The sequence below is a fragment of the Oncorhynchus mykiss genome, chromosome 5, assembly GCF_057628025.1.
Source record: "Oncorhynchus mykiss isolate SJ-2025 chromosome 5, ASM5762802v1, whole genome shotgun sequence".
Classification (NCBI taxonomy): domain Eukaryota; kingdom Metazoa; phylum Chordata; class Actinopteri; order Salmoniformes; family Salmonidae; genus Oncorhynchus; species Oncorhynchus mykiss.
In genome coordinates, this window is record NC_143026.1 from 65925560 (window position 1) to 65943563 (window position 18004).

At 42.8% G+C, this 18004-nt stretch overlaps 1 protein-coding gene across 4 annotated transcripts in view; it reads left to right on the plus strand.

The window, feature by feature from the left end:
* LOC110524325 (phospholipid phosphatase 2) overlaps positions 1-15196 on the plus strand; it is a 28372-nt gene extending 13176 nt beyond the window's left edge. For 2 of the 4 annotated variants that reach the window (XM_021603864.3, XM_036978073.2), the window contains exons 2-7: positions 547-811; positions 10643-10794; positions 10971-11233; positions 11470-11527; positions 12612-12788; positions 13150-15196. In XM_021603864.3, the coding sequence (XP_021459539.1) occupies positions 10663-10794; positions 10971-11233; positions 11470-11527; positions 12612-12788; positions 13150-13299 (780 nt within the window). In that variant the 5' untranslated portion in view covers positions 547-811; positions 10643-10662 and the 3' untranslated portion in view covers positions 13300-15196. The remainder of the gene's footprint in view (positions 1-546; positions 812-10642; positions 10795-10970; positions 11234-11469; positions 11528-12611; positions 12789-13149) is intronic. The other 2 variants (XM_021603863.3, XM_021603865.3) reach the window with 1 other exon arrangement.
* The last annotated feature ends 2808 nt before the right edge of the window (positions 15197-18004 follow it).

Consider the following 18004-nt stretch of genomic DNA (forward strand, 5'->3'; position numbering starts at 1 on the left):
AAGTGCAGGTTGTGACAATGAATCAATTATAGTGAAAATGTTCCAGTTATTTTAGGCGAAGCTAAAGAAATACATTGTTGGATTTTGACAATGACAACAATCATCCACTCTGACTTCCTCATTATTATTTAGCACATTGCCCATCTCTTCCAGGCCCGTTCAGTCCTTTTGCATGAGTGTGGTTGGGGGCTATGATAACTGTAAACTGATAACTGCACTTACCATTGGCAGACTATGATTTCGTGATGGTCTGGCCTTTGGCGGTTTTTGGGAAAGCCTTTCCATCTACCAGAATACTTTTCATTAGCATCATCGCTAACGGCTACGCAAAGTGGTAAACGGGCTCACCACACACAGGGAATTCTTATTGGCTCTTCAGAAAGTTACAGGAAATACGAACCGCTGATGCATTCTCACGAACTTGGCCAAAAATATATTATTTTTCAATACATTTAGTTGATTAAGTTGAATACATGTTTTTTATATTGTTGAATTCCATTTTAATGTATGGATTGTGTGATTCTGTCCACGTTCTCTGCATCGCAGATTTTATAGGGCCCCAGAGAGGAGAGCGCCGAATGGGTAATGCTGTTGGGACCTGCTCCAGAGCAGCATCCCCAGGCTTTCAGGATATCATCCATCCCACCATGGGATTTCTCCAGAAGTGAGAACATCAGACCGACTGCTACGTAGAGTCTCGCTGGCTCACCAATCCTCCTAAAGCCCACCATGTCACAAGCCTTGGCTTAAAATCTCTAGGTCAAATTTAGAGGACCCACCTCACCCCATGCACCCTCCAAAGAAAGGAGAAGTAAGTCAAATCCATGCTCCTGATCCTAACAAAATAGTTTTTAGGCACGGAACACACCCGTTATGGTGTGGCCTTAGTTCCACCACAAAAATGTCTTCACGCATTCCACTGCCCAATTCCATGGCAATACTATGATGACAATGTTTTTGCTGGCTTTCCCGTAGGACATACATTGTTAGAGTTAAGAATAAAACTGAATCACTACAATGGTGTGGGGAAGTTGATAAAAAGGGAGTGTGCAGTGGTGTGGTCTGTAGTTTAATTATTAAAGGTTACTGTGAAGTGTGAATGAATGGTAACAAGCCAGAACCGCAAAGAGCTGCTATCCATTCCCCAGGGTTAGCTCTCTCTGCATGGTCTCTCTGCAGGTGTGCTCTCAGACCAGGACTCTGTTCTCTAAAGCTGGCCCTGGGGTTAAACGGACCCTGCTGCTAATGCATAGGGGTTAGGTTGAGTTACCATGACAACACAGTTAAATTAAAAGTAGAGTGGAATCATTGGAACTCAATTCAATATCACAAATCATTATCTTTCCAGTTCTTCATGTCAGCACTTGCTAATTGGTCAATGTAGTCGGGTAGGGGTACTTACATGTTTGGAATACTCTGGAACCTTCAGTGTTCAATTTCGGACAATGACTAGTGTTTTTAAGATTATGAAACAAAAATTCACCAAAAAAATGAAGGTTTGCAATAAATAATTTGTTAATAAACGTAGGCTATTATTCCATTTAAATGACATTACACTAAGCTAGATGTGATCACAGAGCAATAAAGCAGGTAATTGCTTATCTTACCCAGTGCCTAGCCCAGGTCAAACTATCAACAGCTGGTGTGTTCTTAAAAGCCCAGTGCCTAGCCCAGGTCAAACTATCAACAGCTGATGTGTTCTTAAAGGCCCAGTGCCTAGCCCAGGTCAAACTATCAACAGCTGATGTGTTCTTAAAGGCCCAGTGCCTAGCGCAGGTCAAACTATCAACAGCTGGTGTGTTCTTAAAGGCCCAGTGCCTAGCGCAGGTCAAACTATCAACAGCTGATGTGTTCTTAAAGGCCCAGTGCCTAGCGCAGGTCAAACTATCAACAGCTGATGTGTTCTTAAAGGCCCAGTGCCTAGTGCAGGTCAAACTATCAACAGCTGATGTGTTCTTAAAGGCCCAGTGCCTAGCGCAGGTCAAACTATCAACAGCTGATGTGTTCTTAAAGGCCCAGTGCCTAGTGCAGGTCAAACTATCAACAGCTGATGTGTTCTTAAAGGCCCAGTGCAGTCAAAAAATGTGATTTCCTGTGTTTGATATGGATCCACACTGAGGTTGGAATAATACTGTTCAAAAATGATAATGCCCTGTTAGTGTAAGCGCTGTTTGAAAAGGCCGCTTGAAATTTCAGCCTGTTTAGACCAGAAAGAAAGAGTTCCAAACCTCTCTGCCAATAACAGCTAGATTTCAGATTTCAGACCACTCCCAGACAGTCCTGTCAAAATGAGTGTTTGAGAAAATGCTCTTTACTAAGAAGCATTTTTCTTTTTTTGTTGAAAACAATCACAGAAAGGTAATTCATTGTTACCCAAAAATGATTTGATATTGAGATAAAAACGGCTGCATTTGACCTTTAAGGTAGGTGAGGTGTGTGATTAGTAATGACAGAGGCAGGTTCAAAGTCACTAGTTGGAGGCCTCACAAGCCCCCTGCTTTACAACCAGGGAACACCCATGCCAGGATTTCACTGTGGGATTAGATGTTCCTTAAACAAGACGCTATGCTTCAGAGAGATTTCTTTCTCTGTCTTAGATGGCCTTAGCGGCTAGTAAGTTATCTATAGTTACCTGTTTTGGGTGATACTCAAATATCTACCCTAGTTTAAGCTTGAGTTTGACATTTAATATAGGCTCCTGACTCCCACCACTCTCACCCTCTCCCTCTTTCTCTCCCTCTCTTCTGTCTGTGTAAACCTACACTCAGCACAAATAGACAGTGGGTGTTGGCTTATTGCACAGAGGAACGGCTGGGTTTAACATCTCCCTGTCTGAAGTGTTCATAGGTAGCACTACAAAGAGGCCAGCAGAGCAGAATAGCATGGTCTACGTTTACAGCTGTGCTCTATGCACTCCGTTTCAGGCCATATGAATCGCTGTGTGCTGTTTCTAATGAATGAAGTGTATTCCGAGCAACGTATGATGACTACATTTCCTCCCCAGCAAGGCGGAGGTTACACTCACCACACACACTCTCCAGAGGGTTATGTTTTTTTTCTGCTGTGATTTTTATTCCCTTGTTGTACACTAATCAAACACGGAGACAGCTGAGAGGACAGAGGATATGAGTGAGTGAATGACTCAGAGTTGTGTTAGGTCTCCACATCCATACGACCCCCCCAAGGGCTTGGCCCGGTTACTGAGGAGAAACGAGGAGGAGTCATCTGGTTTGCCATGGGACTTGGGGAGATTTGCCATGTTTTTTGTTTTCCTTCTCTCATACTCAAAGGCACAGCATTGTTAAGCAGAGTATCCTTGGCAGTACCAAGGAAGTGAGTGCAGGACAGCAAAGGAAAAGCTGTGCTATCAGTGAATGACTCGGTGTGCCTTCTCCTTTGATGAATGCCACAAGGGGAAGTTTATGGCATTTCATCTTAGTGCCATCTGTAAGGAAGCTTTTCTCTTCATGTTAAATCAGATTTGACTCAATAAAATGTTCCCATGTTCTTTGACCTGACCGCGCTTGAGTTTCAAGTGGTTGAAAGAGGCTTGTGAAGGAAAATATGTAGCTTATCTCAGGGGATTCAGGATTCTCATCCAGTTGGGTTGTGAAAAGGCATTGTCATGAGTTCTCAAACTGTTTCCACATGATGAGAAATGTACTGATGACAGCACAGGAAATGGTTATCCCAATTTAGTTATGTTATGGAAACTGAAGACATTTCAATGAACAGTAGAAGAGGTGGACTAACACCCTTAGATGGGTTTGTGTGGTGAAGTATTGTAACATGGATTTCACAACATATGACCATATAAACAGTATCTACATTTTAGGGATTTAATGTTTTTTTTATACCATGAGCCTACTATACTAATAAATCTAGCTCCCAGATGTATAATCAAAATATGTGTGGCCTGGTCTATTTGTTTGATCTAACAAAAGTCAGACTATTCTCCAGACCAGATTTAACTGCCCTCCATCCGCACTACTTGGTGCTCAGAATGCGTAAATGATGAGGAGAGCGAGAGAGCAACAGTGGGATTAGAAGGCAAAGGGTAGCAGGATTTAGTGTGACTGACAGGGGAAGTTGGGCATTCCTCGTGTGAATGAGATTTTACGCCCAGCACATACCTTCCACATTAGTCAGTCTAGCCAAGGTCGACTGTGGTGCTGGGAGAAGGACCCTGGTCCACACATTAGACATTGGGTGAAAGAGAGAGAAAAAAAGAGAGAGAAATAGAACGAGTATTGGCATTAAGAGGAAAGGAAAAAGAGATGCACTGGAGAAAGAGAGTAGAGGCACTGAATGAGAGACAGAGAAGAGTCACTGGAGAAAGAGTCACAAGATGACCCTCGCAGTGTGGAAAGACAGACCATCCAATCCCAATAAAGCAGAGAGTGTTCTAGCACATGGCCCAGCTGTGACCCTGTAGGAAAGCATTCTCTCCGGTCTGAACCAGTCAAGTCAAAAATAATCGGCACAAAGGACAGTGAAAACCCGGGCTGGATGTTTTAATAATTTTGTCCGGCCTTCCTTAAAGCAGTGCAGGTTCCACAGAGTAAAAGGCAGGGACAGGCTCTGGTCTATAGTGCAGTGTCAGTGTAGTATCAGGTGGAGAATGCTTTTCTAATTAAATCAGTGGTCCAGATGAGTTGGGCAGTACAATGATCCAGGTGTTTGAGTCCAGGCTCTGACCCCTCCATTAGTTCACCCAGGGGCATGAATTTACATTTAAATTCCAATGCAAGATTTGAAAAAGAGCAATGTATTTTCAATAAAGACTCTATGGTTATTTTGCTGTAAATGGTATTCCCTTCCTGGATTGAAAGGGTATTGACCCCAATCCTGCCCTCCACTGTGCAGAGAGATAGAGGATGTGACGATTTTCAGTGGTTCTTAGCTTCCAGTAAGATTATGGCCACAATCATCCCATGTAATCAGCTGTCTAAAAAAAACCTGGCTCCATTCAGACCTCTATATTTACAGAGTGTGAGAGTGTGGGAGGACACATGGATTGAAGGAATTACCGAGAGTGAATGAGATGGAGAGACTAAATAAGAGAATGAGGGGCACAAAGGAGGAGAGAAATTAGTGGTGTGATGGAATATAATTCCTTTCTGTTGCTCAGCTCAGAGAGGCCAGGTAGTTTAATCCCTCTCCATCGCTTATGCATATCCAATGGCATTGAGCAGGTGCTGGATTAGCTTTAATTCAAGCTTTTGTTCCATGTGTTTGTGTCTAAACCCTCGTCTTCAAGAGTCATTTGCCTTACCTCTCTCTTGTATTTCTGTTCCGCAAGACCCCATTTTAAGAACCATTGAAGATGATTGTGAAGGTAGAGGAGAAAAAGGAGCGTTCGCTTCTCAAAGTGTGACTAAAAGCTATTCAAATGGGATTCCTTAATCTGAGGCTGGAAATGTGAACTCCTGCTTCCTGTGACTTCAAAAGGCCTAAGTATGGGCTCAAATAGGAGATCTTTCACAGGCAGCATTCCCAGCAGGGCCTAATTTCCTTCCAACTGTAGTGTCAGGTGTTTTCATGGTCCTCATGGAGCGAATTACACTCCTTCAAACATGCTTTCCTCTATTATTCTACCTTTTCCCGTGAGGACTTTCATTTGGTCGGTTAAAAGACAGTTTCCTTCTTTCCTCCTGTAAAGATGCAGTTCACTGTCAATTTGGGTGGTGAAATGTTCTTGTGGTATCCTGGAGACCTATTTTCGTCTGTTTTTGTCTGGTCAGTGTGGCTGTGTTTGTTTTTGTCTGTCTGTGTGCATGTTTTGGGGCTCAGAGGCTTGGAAGTCTCATCCTATGTAGAGGTTTATTAGACATCCCTACTTCACAACACCATACTAGATATTCATATTGAATTTTAGATTTGTCTCATCTGTTAAAAGTGATGTCTGCAGTATAAATGCAGCGTTATGAGTACAGAATATAAAGATGTACACAACCTAAGAAGCCTAGGACGGGGGGTTCGTTTTAAGCCAGCTGCACTGCCTACCCCCGTACACCATGGCAAAGCATTCAGGGATTTCTACCCAATCTACTCTAATGGCAGCGTGAAGGAAATGATGGTTGCCTCTATATCGAATGAAGTGCTAGATCCAAACTTGAGATAGACTATGTGCAACTTTCATGCATTGATATTAATGGGAGAGTTTTGTACAAATATTTGAGTTATGTGTGCTTGTCTCAGATTCAACCCTGACTCTCTCCCCTCCTATGTGTTATTGTGCTCTGCCCTGAAACTTGTTACTTTTATCTATTTTAAAATTACATTCCCTCCATCTTTGACATTCCCTCCATCTTTCAGCTTATAGGAACTAGTATTTCAATTTACATTTTCTTTCGGAATTTGCATCACATTTTTCTCTTACTTAGCCACTACTAACGGTCCTGACCGACTACTCTGTAAGATTGTCTTAAAAGGATTGCAATTGCAGCACGGATTTTGTTACACAGCATCAAGCACAAACAAACCATTTTACCATGACTTCCAACATGCTGGAGGTCCAGACCAGTGTTCAGGCTCACAGTACTTGCTGTATCTATTCTAAGTTTACTCATATGGGCTATGCAAACCAGATACATGCATCAATAAGCCTTGAGTTTTCCAGCATTTCTATTCTGTTTTCGATTGCCTGCAAAATGTGAACATTCCTACCAAATAGGATTTTGTAATTAATGGCTGTGTGTGTGTGTGGAGACTGACATGAAATCTTTCTGTTGAAAACATTTCCCACTGTACAGTAATGACAGCCTTGCACAAAGTAGCCCTCAAGTTTGTTTCTATTAGACATTTACGGCCATGTATATTCCCGGTAAATATTGTTTTACTGAATATATTTGAGAATTTTGACAGCTGGTGCCTATCCAAAGCAAGTTACATTATGAAAGATCAAGAATATGTTGTAGAAACGTTCAAAGGGACTTTTATGATGAACTCAGAAGTGAAATGGTGATGATAGTTAGTGTCCTCCAGAGAGCTCATCAGCCTATCCTGATTAAGTTACACTCCGCTCAGATGTTTGGAACAAAACAATGGCAAAATATTCCTCCAGAAACCAAACACATGTTATCGTGGAAACTGGATCTGGGGGAGATGGAGGAATAGTCACAATAGCTAAGAAATACTAACCTCTTGTCCTCCACTCTTTCTGTGATTAGCTTCCAGCACTGTGTGGACTTGGAGGAGGAAAAGGAAGCTGGAGACATTTGTTCCTTGACATTCTGGTGTGATTCTGTCTGACTTTTCCCATGCCCGCTGGAGGCAGGATTTTGGGCCAATGAATTGCCATTCAAAAGCCTCATCACACTTGTCCCACAATGTCCCTGCATCCCCTCAGGATGTTATGGATGACCACATTGTCTTATGGCACCACCAGACAGGATGGAGGTGCTGAGGGCCTGGGGGCATTGAGACTTATTCTGGGTCTCTATTCCCTCACAAGGCCTTCTTCCACTGTGTAAACACTGCCACAACAGCTCTGTACTGGTGGGAAACATGGACTGGCTGGCAGGTGGGCTACAGCTGCTGGTGTTGACACACACGCAAATGGTTGGTGCTGGTTGGGTACAAAGGCTTGCCACTTGGTTCCTATATGGAATATCAGCCAGTTAAGTGGCACCTGTTTGGTGGTGATAATGGTGCTCTGTGGTGCTCATAATGGTGGGTTCTAGCATTTACATGTAATAAACATAAATTCCTCTTGAACTAATATCAGAAGGCTAGCAAGGCAACGGACCCTTTTTGTAGATGTACAGTGCCTTCATAAACTATTCTCACCCCTTGACTTTTTCCACATTTTGTTGTTACAAAGTGGAATTAATTATGTTAGTATTGTGGAGTAACTACAATGTTGTTTATCCATCCTCAGTCTTATCCTATCACAGCCATTAAACTCTAACTGTTTTAAAGTCCCCATTGGCTTCATGGTGAAATCTCTGAGCGGTTTCCTTCCTCTCCGGCAACTGAGTTAGGAAGGATGCCTGTATCTTTGTAGTGACTGGGTGTATTGATATACCATCCAAAGTGTAATTATTAACTTCACCATGCTCAAAGGGATGTTCAATGTCTGCTTTTTTCTACCCATCTACCAATAGGTGCCCTTCTTTGCGAGGCATTGGAAAACCTCCCTGGTCTTAGTGGTCGAATCTGTGCTTGAAATGTACTGCTCGACTGAGGGACCTTACAGATAATTGTGTGTGTGGGGTACAGAGATGGGTTAGTCATTTAAAAATCATGTTAAACACTATTATTGCACACAGAGGGAGTCCATGCAACTTCTTATGTGACTTGTTAAGTATGTTATTACTCCTGAACTTTAGGCTTGCCATGACAAAAGGGTTGAATACTTGAATACCTGCACACTGACTCGGTACTGGTGCCTCTGTATATAGCCTCGTTATTCTTATTGTGTTACTTTTTATTATTACTTTTTATTTTAACCTACTTGGTAAATATTTTCTTCTTCTTGAACTGCACTGTTGGTTAAGGGCTTGTAAGTAAGCATTTCACGGTAAAGTCTACACTTGTTGTATTTGTCGCATGTGGCAAATAAAGTTTGATTTGAATGTTTATTGACTCAATACATTTCAGATTTAAATTTTTATTGATTTGTAAACATTTCTAAAAAACAATTCTACTTTGACATTATGGTGTAGATCAGTGACACAATCTCAATTTAATCAATTTTCAGGCTGTAACACAACAAAATGTGGAAAGAAATCTCTGAAGGGACTGTAGCTTTTATGAATCTCATCTTCTATCTCTAGTTGAGGTTTCTCTCTCCAATGTTTGTCTCATTGTGCATTTTGTCGTGTCTGAAACCTATTAGCAAGGTTAGACGGTATGACACAGTGTACACTGATACGTCTTTATCCTGTAGCCATTTGTTCATTCTCTGAGGAACACAAAGGCTCTAGTATTTACTGTTGTCCTTGGCATCCTCCACACAGCCAATGGCTCTCTTTGTTTAGAGGAGGAGGGTGTCAGTTAGTTAGTAGGCACATTTTCTGCATAGCCATGCAAATGTAACCAAACAATGCCGTTCCTCATCTCATGTGAGGTAGGAATCATGTCAACCAGACCACACATGACATAGATAGAGGTAGATAGATATACCCTGTTCTTCTCTAAGCTTATTCCTTGTCCAAGTGAATGTGTCCTCACCACCTTAAATGTAGTTTGTCTAGAACATTCCCTGCGGTGCAAATGTGTTGACTTCTTGGCGGCAAACCAATCTATGATTGCCAGCCTGCCAGGGACAAATGAAAAGGGCTGCAATGCTGAGACTGGAGTTGTACACACATAAGCTAGACAGATGTCTTCAGAGAGCAGAGAAACCCTGCCGATTTAGAGCCTCAGCTTTACTAGCACTGTCTAAGATCCAACATTATTATTTTCATCAGTTAGCTTCTCAGTGTGGCATCGTTCTCCTGGCTCTATCTGTTACTCTGCCTGGAAACTGGCCTGGAACTATGTCATTAACAGGCGTGCTTCAGACGGGAGGAGGGGTGGGAGTGAATGAGAAATGTATACTTTTGAAACAACATTTTTCAGTGTATGTAGTATTTGTCTTTCATTTAGTATGCAGACTCATGACATTTCTATATGCTCAAGGCTGTCTGCCATCCTGGGTAGGGGAGCTGACTGGAGGGTTTCAGGGTGGGGAGAGTTCACACATGCCCTAGGTCTTTGTTCCACTCCTGGTTTTACACAAAAGAGCTCCAGGCTTGTAGGAGAAGAGAAAAAATACATTCCTAACAGTTGTGCCAATGAAGTATTTTTCACATATCTGTTTTAATTTGCAGACTAGGAAGAGCATTATTCATTAAGTGTATCAACAGGAACTACAGTAACAAACGTGTAATGCCTTCCTCATGGTGTGTTTGTGGCTTTGCATCACACATGTCCAGAGTGTGTGTGGTTTTGGAGACGTTTCCGAACGTCTCAAGGCCATTTTCCATCCACTCGGTAACCTTGAGCGGATATATTTGTTTGTGCACACCACCACATCAGTCAGTTTTCTAAGGAGTAGCACTGGGGTGGGGGTGTACATCTGAGTCTACGGTTTGTTTTTTAATCCCTTACTGTGCGGATGTACCATGACATTTCACAGCCTACGTCAATGTGTGCTGAGCTCTGCTTTGGTATGCGGTGCCTTTCTGGGCTATGAATGTAGTATATTTTCAGGACAGCGTTGTTCCACTAAAAAAGGTCTTCAGGAAAGGAGGAAAAAATCTACTCAGAAAACCTTGAAGAAACATTTAACCTCCCAGATTGAATAGTGATGTAATGTCTGGGTTTCTGGAAATGGAAAATATCTGTTATTTCACAGATGGAATGCTCCCATAAAATCTTTGTATGTTAGCTTGGATCAACAGCATTATCATCAATCATTCCCGGTGTACTTTATCACCCTTTATTATAGGAATAATCAATGTTGGTAGTTGAAGTGAATTAATGAAAGAAGAAAATAAGAAAAGAACATTCTCATCCTGCTGGTTCAGGTGCTGGAAGGAAAAAAGTGTATGAAATTATGTCATCAATGGGAGCATATCAGTGTTGCGAACAGTTATAAAATTATCTGTTGAAGTGAATTAACGAGTTGCCTGTCGTTTTTCTCTTCTCATAGCCGCTCTGCCCTTCCTCATCATGACTGTTGTGTTCCGGCCCTACCTGAGGGGTGTGTACTGTGACGATGAGGACATCAAGTACCCCCTCAAACCTGACACCATCACCCACGGCTTGCTGGCTGCAGTCACCATCTCCTGCACTGTCATCATTGTGAGTCCCTCCCTATACTTTCCTTGCTGACATCTAGGTGAGCTAAATAACATCTACTACACTGATTACAGACCAGTCTCACAAAGAGCCATTTCTATAAGCAGCCAGTGGACCAGATATTAGCTGTCATATTTGAGTGTTGCATGTAATTTAAGCCTCTTTCTCTCTTCCGATAGATATCATCAGGAGAGGCCTACCTCGTCTACAGTAAGAGGATCCACTCTAACTCTGAGTTCAACGGGTACGTGGCGGCACTCTACAAGGTGCTGGGTACCTTTCTGTTTGGGGCAGCTGTCAGCCAATCACTGACGGACCTTGCCAAGTTCTCCATCGGACGCCCTCGGCCCAACTTCATGGCCGTCTGCAACCCCAAGGTCTGCAAAGGCTACGTGCTAGATATCAACTGCACCGGCAATCCTCGGCACGTCACTGAGTCCAGGTAGTTACTGAAGTAGAGGGTGTCAGGGAAATATTGTTGATATGTGCAATGCTCAATGCCAGTGGTTAGTGCTGTACTGGAACCAATGCCTGCATACGCTGTAGGACTAGATCCAGGGTTGGTGACCACTGCTTTACACTATGGTAGAAAAACACAGAATACATCCACTGTGGCCTCTACACAGCCATGACAGAAAAAGGTTTTAACAACATATTTGTTTTCTCTCTATTTTCCAGGCTGTCCTTCTACTCTGGCCACTCCTCCTTTGGGATGTACTGTATGCTGTTTCTAGCAGTGAGTAAACTACACACACACACATCCTCATATTCAGCAGTCTCAAGGGGAGTCAATTGATGCAATGTCTCTCCATTTGAAACAGGATTCATGGGGAAAATATGAAATTCAGAATAGGACAGGATAGACAGAGAGGGATTGTGCACATATAAGGGCAAGTCAGAAGTTCAGCTGAGGAATTTGGACACAAAGGCTAATGCCCTGCTGGACTGGACTGTTATTGACTGGAGATGAAGGCCCGTGTTCTGTTTCTAGTAATCCAGTTCAAGTGTGCTGGGCCTTGTCTATGGACAGACAGAGCAGGCAGGCGCCTCGAGCAGACAGCCGGCCCTCAATGCCAATCAAAGCAATTAGTCATTGTTTGGTCATGTCACAGGCCCTTTGATGTTCCCTAGTATACGTGATTCATATCTCCTTGTCCCTACAAGTGTCCTACAGTGTTGAATGCTGAGATAGAGTGTGTGTGTGTGGTAGGAGGGCATGCATGGATGCCAACTAACACACCTACTGCGGCAGGAGCCTGGTAGCAGCCCAGAGAAATGAGCGCGCCAGATAGACATTCTGGCAGCAACTCTCCTCTTCTGTGAAAAGGGTTTTCAGTCCGTAGGCATAAATTAGATCAACATTCAACACCTTTTCACGCTTTATGCGATTTTTAAGCATACCAAATCTGTTTTTGCTGGGGAGTTGATTTAGTATGAAAAGGCAAACTCTTTAAAGATACATTCTTGCCTTTTAAATGTTTGTCTACATGTACTGATGATGTGATGGTTAGCATTGTGAAATAGCTAAACAACATGCTTTCATATTACATAGCCAATTGAAGAATGGACTTGCACACTGTTTACATGAAAGAAACATTTACTAACAAATGCTGTGTTTCAGACATTCATTGAGGCATGATGGTAGGCTTAGTGTAACTGGGGCCAGTTTACAGTCAAATAACATTGCCTTATTTGGTAAGATGGTTCACTACAACACAAAAACCACAAATGACCTCAATCAGCAGTAAAGGCAAATGTTCTACAAAAACAGCTCTACTTATGAGAGAACTAAAACATCTCCTCCCTCTCATTCTCTCTAGTTGTATGTCCAGGCGAGACTGAGGGCTAAGTGGGCAAGACTCCTCCGGCCCACAATCCAGTTCTTCCTTGTGGCCTTTGCGGTGTACGTGGGCTACACCCGCGTGTCTGATTACAAGCACCACTGGAGCGACGTTCTGGTGGGCTTCCTCCAAGGCGCTCTCATCGCCATCCTCAACGTGAGTGTTGCCTGCTGGCTTTTTATTGTTCCTAGTCCCCTGTTTTGATCGAACCTCTTTCAGCAACGCCTTTTGGAAGTCTCGGAGACGTGGGGGATACATATTGAAAAGCGAAGCCTCAGTTCGTATTTCAGACTTCTTTCTGTATGCAATTAGGGACCCTCCCAGACCCAATGTTTTATGATGTCTCTGGCCTGGTTAGAGAGCTGGAGGGGTTATGCAGCGCACTGTGTGTTCCTGTCAGATGTGGAGCAGCTGCATGGTGCCCTCCACAACCAGACATATACAATCATACTTTCTAGCCCTGCCCTTGGTCCTCTCACTCTGTCTGACCCACACTATGTCCCTCTTCTCTTTACAGGTGCGCTACGTATCAGACTTCTTCAAGCAGCGTCCTCCCCGCTGCTCCAGCCAAGAGACGGCTGAGAGCGAGGAACTGGAGCGCAAACCCAGCCTGCAGATGGCCGATGCAGAGCACAACAACCATTACAGCTACCCAGGGCCTGTGTGAGAGGGGCCAACCCAGGGGCCCCCAGACTATGTCAACCACTCTCACCACAAACTCCCACAAACCACTGGGCTGAGTGAAGGGGCTGCACACAATACCAGAACCCTCTATGGCCTGAGTGCACCAGCCCCTTTCCGAAGACATGTCTCCCTCTCCCCACGAATGGGAGAGGACTTTTTTTTTAATCATGAATGTTTATCATGGTTGATGTTCACAAACATTTTTTTGTATGTTTTTTTTAAACTTTATTTTACACAATAGATTAGGAGAGAGTACCAAACATTCACATTAGAAAGAAAGAGACCGTTCTCTGAGGAGATTAGTTTTAGTGCACCTTAGTCGGAGGAGTAATCTGAACTTCAGTGGAAGTTTGGGATTGATATGTTGAATGTTTCACCTATGTGACATGGAGTGCAGAGAGTTAGAAATGTTGTTGATTGTGTAAGCTTTCCTTGGATGTTCCAGAGTGATATACCACTAGATCACAAACAATCACTGCAAAAATTTGCCATAAAGATTTTAGAATTTGGAAAGGAGAAATTCAGCTTTTAGCTATGCCATTCTGGCTTCCCTATTTTTTATATATAAATGTTTTAACAGTAACATTGCTCCTTCGGTTTGAATTGAAGGTATTTGGAAGGGCCTTCTCATTTATTTTCTATTATAAACTGGGTGGTTCGAGCCCTGAATGATATCATATATCAGACCATATACAATGGGTATGACAAAACCTTTATTTGTACTGCTCTAATTATGTTGGTAACCAGATTATAATAGCAATAAGGCACCTCTGGGGTTTGTGGTATATGGCCAATATATCACGGCTAAGGCTGTATCCAGGCACGCTGCGTTGCATAGTGCATCAGAACAGCCCTTAGCCGTGGAATATTGGCCGTATACCACATCCCCTCGTGCCTTATTGATTAATTATAGATTACTTTATTCTCACGGTTGGAAATGTCTATTATACCAGCGCTGTTCAGCTATTTTGCAATCACGATCACCCCTGTTAGCCACTATGAGCCACAAATACTGTATCTTCTAATATTGTGACATTTTTCATACTGCATGGAGAATGCGTGTAAATATGCATGTAAGTATGTTGTTTTTTTCTCACATGTACATGTTCTCTGGCCCATATCAAACCAGTGCCTACCTGGACTAGTGCCCTTTAAGATTGCCACAAATGGATCAGATTCCAAGTTCACAACGCAAACCAGATGCCTTAACATGAGCCTTTAAGGGTTGTAAAGAGACATCTTACCATTCGAGTCATTTGTTGCAAGCTGTTAATACTGTTCTGTGCAAAGTTCAAAGATTGGACTGGACTGATTGAGCTCATTTGTGAAGAAGTGCTCCTGTACACTGACTGTCCGGCCTGGCCCTGCTTGGCCCAGGAGGACTGACGACATATCAGTCAGCTGGTAGTGATTGTGAGGCTCAGAGAGCTGACTGAGAAGTGACCTGTGACTGTGGAATGGCAAGGGCCTCCTGCGGAGACCTGGTCCCTACGGACTTCCAGACTTTTAAAAACTGCTTTGAATTCCAGAAATGAGAACCACCTGGACCAGCTTCAGTGAAGTGTTGTTGTTGTGTAACGTCTCAGCTGTGTATTACTGAATCCCCAGACCAAATTTACCCATGAAACAATAGTATGAAAATGTAATGGTGTTTGAGTCACCTCCAGGTTTCCATCATAAAAGGCACTTGGTTAGCCTTGTTCTGGGTGGTGTGTGTTTAATTTGTAATCAAACTATTTCCATTAGGATTGGTGCCTTCGAATAGGTCCTGGTTGGCCATTCTTTGTATGTCGAACATGATGCTGTTCTGTACATTCATCTAGCCATAGCTGTTTATGTATACACAAAAGGACTCTAAATAAATACCAAATATACATGAAGTTTCAATGTCATATTTTCATATTAACTAAACAGCTGTGTCAAACTGTGACCTGTCAGGAAGGTCTGGTTAGCTTTCATCAAGGTTTAATCTTAGATTTATGCATAATCTTGACACATTATTTGTCATGCATTCCATTCCACATTAAATAAGTTTGCATTCCAATGAACTCATTCGGTCATTAGGTCATCAAATAGTTAGATACCACGCTGGTTTCACTCTTGCGACACATATTTCACAAGTATGGGATAGGTGGTGGGGCTTGTGAGTTGTCACATTGTTTCTGAGTGATTTAGATCGTGATGAGGATGGTATAATATCAGCGTGCGATCTTGTCTGGGCATACTCCAGCTAGCTTGAGTAATCATGATTCCCAGCCGTTCTCTCGATTATTTCAATCCCTCTGCACTGACATATGAGGTGGCATGTCTCACTCAGAAATTACGTTTTGGTTTAATTCACAAATGCACATAGTAACTTGTTTTCATCCATTGATAAAGGATTGGTATCTGCTTTAATGAGTATTGTTTGGAGAGAGAAAAGCCTGACCATAGAGTTAAAATCCCTATGAGCCTGACATCCCTCCTTGTTGACAGTGGAATTCCCATGAGTAAGGGATTTCCAGTAGTTCTGCTACTACCATGGTTTTACTGTCTGATTTCCTGTTCTTGTGTGAGGAGGGTCTGTTTAGGGATTCTTCCGTGTCCTCTTCGCTGTTTGTGTGCACTTGGCCATGAGTATTTTCACTAGCCATTGTATCCTGTGTACATTAATGAGATGAATGGGGACGTAACAATCATGAATGGCTGTTGGGTTTCTGTTGTTAGCTTTGTTTGTGATGGAGTACAGCTTTGGAGATGCTAACTATTCACAGGACACCTTAGGACGCTTCAACTGACATTTCCGGAGCATTTTGACATAGCAGTAGCAATATGAGGTTTCCATTTGATTTGTGCCTGAGAGCCCACAGCTTTGCATAGGATGCTATCTATGCATGGTGTGAATATAGCTCAACTGGGCATATCCATGATTTACGTGGTTCTAACTTCGAGACATCCTGTCGCGTGGCTGATGCATAGCCCCAGCTCTGTCCTGCTTTACAAGTTCAGTACAAAACCCCCTTGACTTATCCCTGGCTTTTCAGCAAGACTAATTAAAAACAAGTGCCAGGGATTGGGAGAGGTCGAGCAAGACTCCCCTACCCCCTCATAGAGAAGGTCCGTAGAATGGGACGTCTCAACCAAAATGAACACACACATTTATATTGACATGAACATCAGACCCCAGGGACATTTTTGCAAGTCTTGTTGGCAGCTCAAATGAACACCACTGTCACCCCTCATTTAAAACAATATTAGTCACTTATTTTGAAAGTCCTACTCATGTATATACAGTAACTTGTTTTGTGTTTCCAAGCACTGAGTGAGAGGTTACCGACCTGTAGCTGAAGTGCTACGATATTTTAACCCCTTATTTCAGCATTGTAATAAGAACATTCACAGATCTTATTTCAGCATTGTAATAAGAACATTCACAGATCTGACTGGAGGTAACCACTTGACAGATATGACTGTGCTAACCTTGCAGGTGTGCACGTATTATAAAAATATCAATATGAATCCAAAATACAGCCACCATAATCATCATACATGACTAATAACACAGCAATTCACACAATTCCTTAAAACCCATCTGAGCTCCAAAGGCAAAAATGGTCCAGGAGTTGAGATTCTGTGAATGGCTCAGGGCAGGGTGAAAAATGGTCCAGGAGTTAAGATTCTGTGAATGGCTCAGGGCAGGGTGAAAAATGGTCCAGGAGTTGAGATTCTGTGAATGGCTCCGGGAATGGTGAAAAATGGTCCAGGGGTTGAGATTCTGTGAATGGCTCAGGGCATGGTGAAAAACGGTCCAGGAGTTGAGATTCTGTGAATGGCTCCGGGCAGGGGTGAAAAATGGTCCAGGAGTTGAGATTCTGTGAATGGCTCAGGGCAGGGGTGAAAAACGGTCCAGGAGTTGAGATTCTGTGGATGGCTCCGGGCATGGTGAAAAATGGTCCAGGAGTTGAGATTCTGTGAATGGCTCAGGGCAGGGGTGAAAAACGGTCCAGGAGTTGAGATTCTGTGAATGGCTCAGGGCATGGTGAAAAACGGTCCAGGAGTTGAGATTCTGTGAATGGCTCAGGGCATGGTGAAAAACGGTCCAGGAGTTGAGATATCCTGTAATGGCTCCGGGCAGGGTGAAAAATGGCTCCTCAAATGAGCAATCAGAACAGGGGTTCTCAAACTTTTTTGGCCCACGACCCCATTTTGATATCTTAAAATACTCGTAACCCCAACAATGTGAAAGAAATGATGTAATTAACAACCAATGTTTACTTTTTTATTTGGGGCTATGGCAGTGAATTGTAAAACATTCTAACAGTATTTCTGATTGTCTTCTCAACTCACCATCACATACTTTTAATATGGGGATTTGACAGTCAATTGTGAATGTCTGACATAATGTATCTTATCTCACCACCACTAATGAGATGGGTGTGCTTAATGCATGTCACGTTGGAGGTTCTCAAAGTCAGGGGTTGCGGTTGACAGTGCACATCTCATCTCTGCTGACATATCCAACCTGGATTTATACTTGGTTTTAATGCAGACGAGAGCACTGAATCTGGAGATACCTCTGCTGCAGAGGATAAGTACGTTAGAGTTACCAGCCTCAGAAATGGGCAATTAACTGCACCTCAGATTGCAGCCCAAATAAATGCTTCACAGAGTTCAAGTAACAGACACATCTCAACATCGAATGTTCAGAG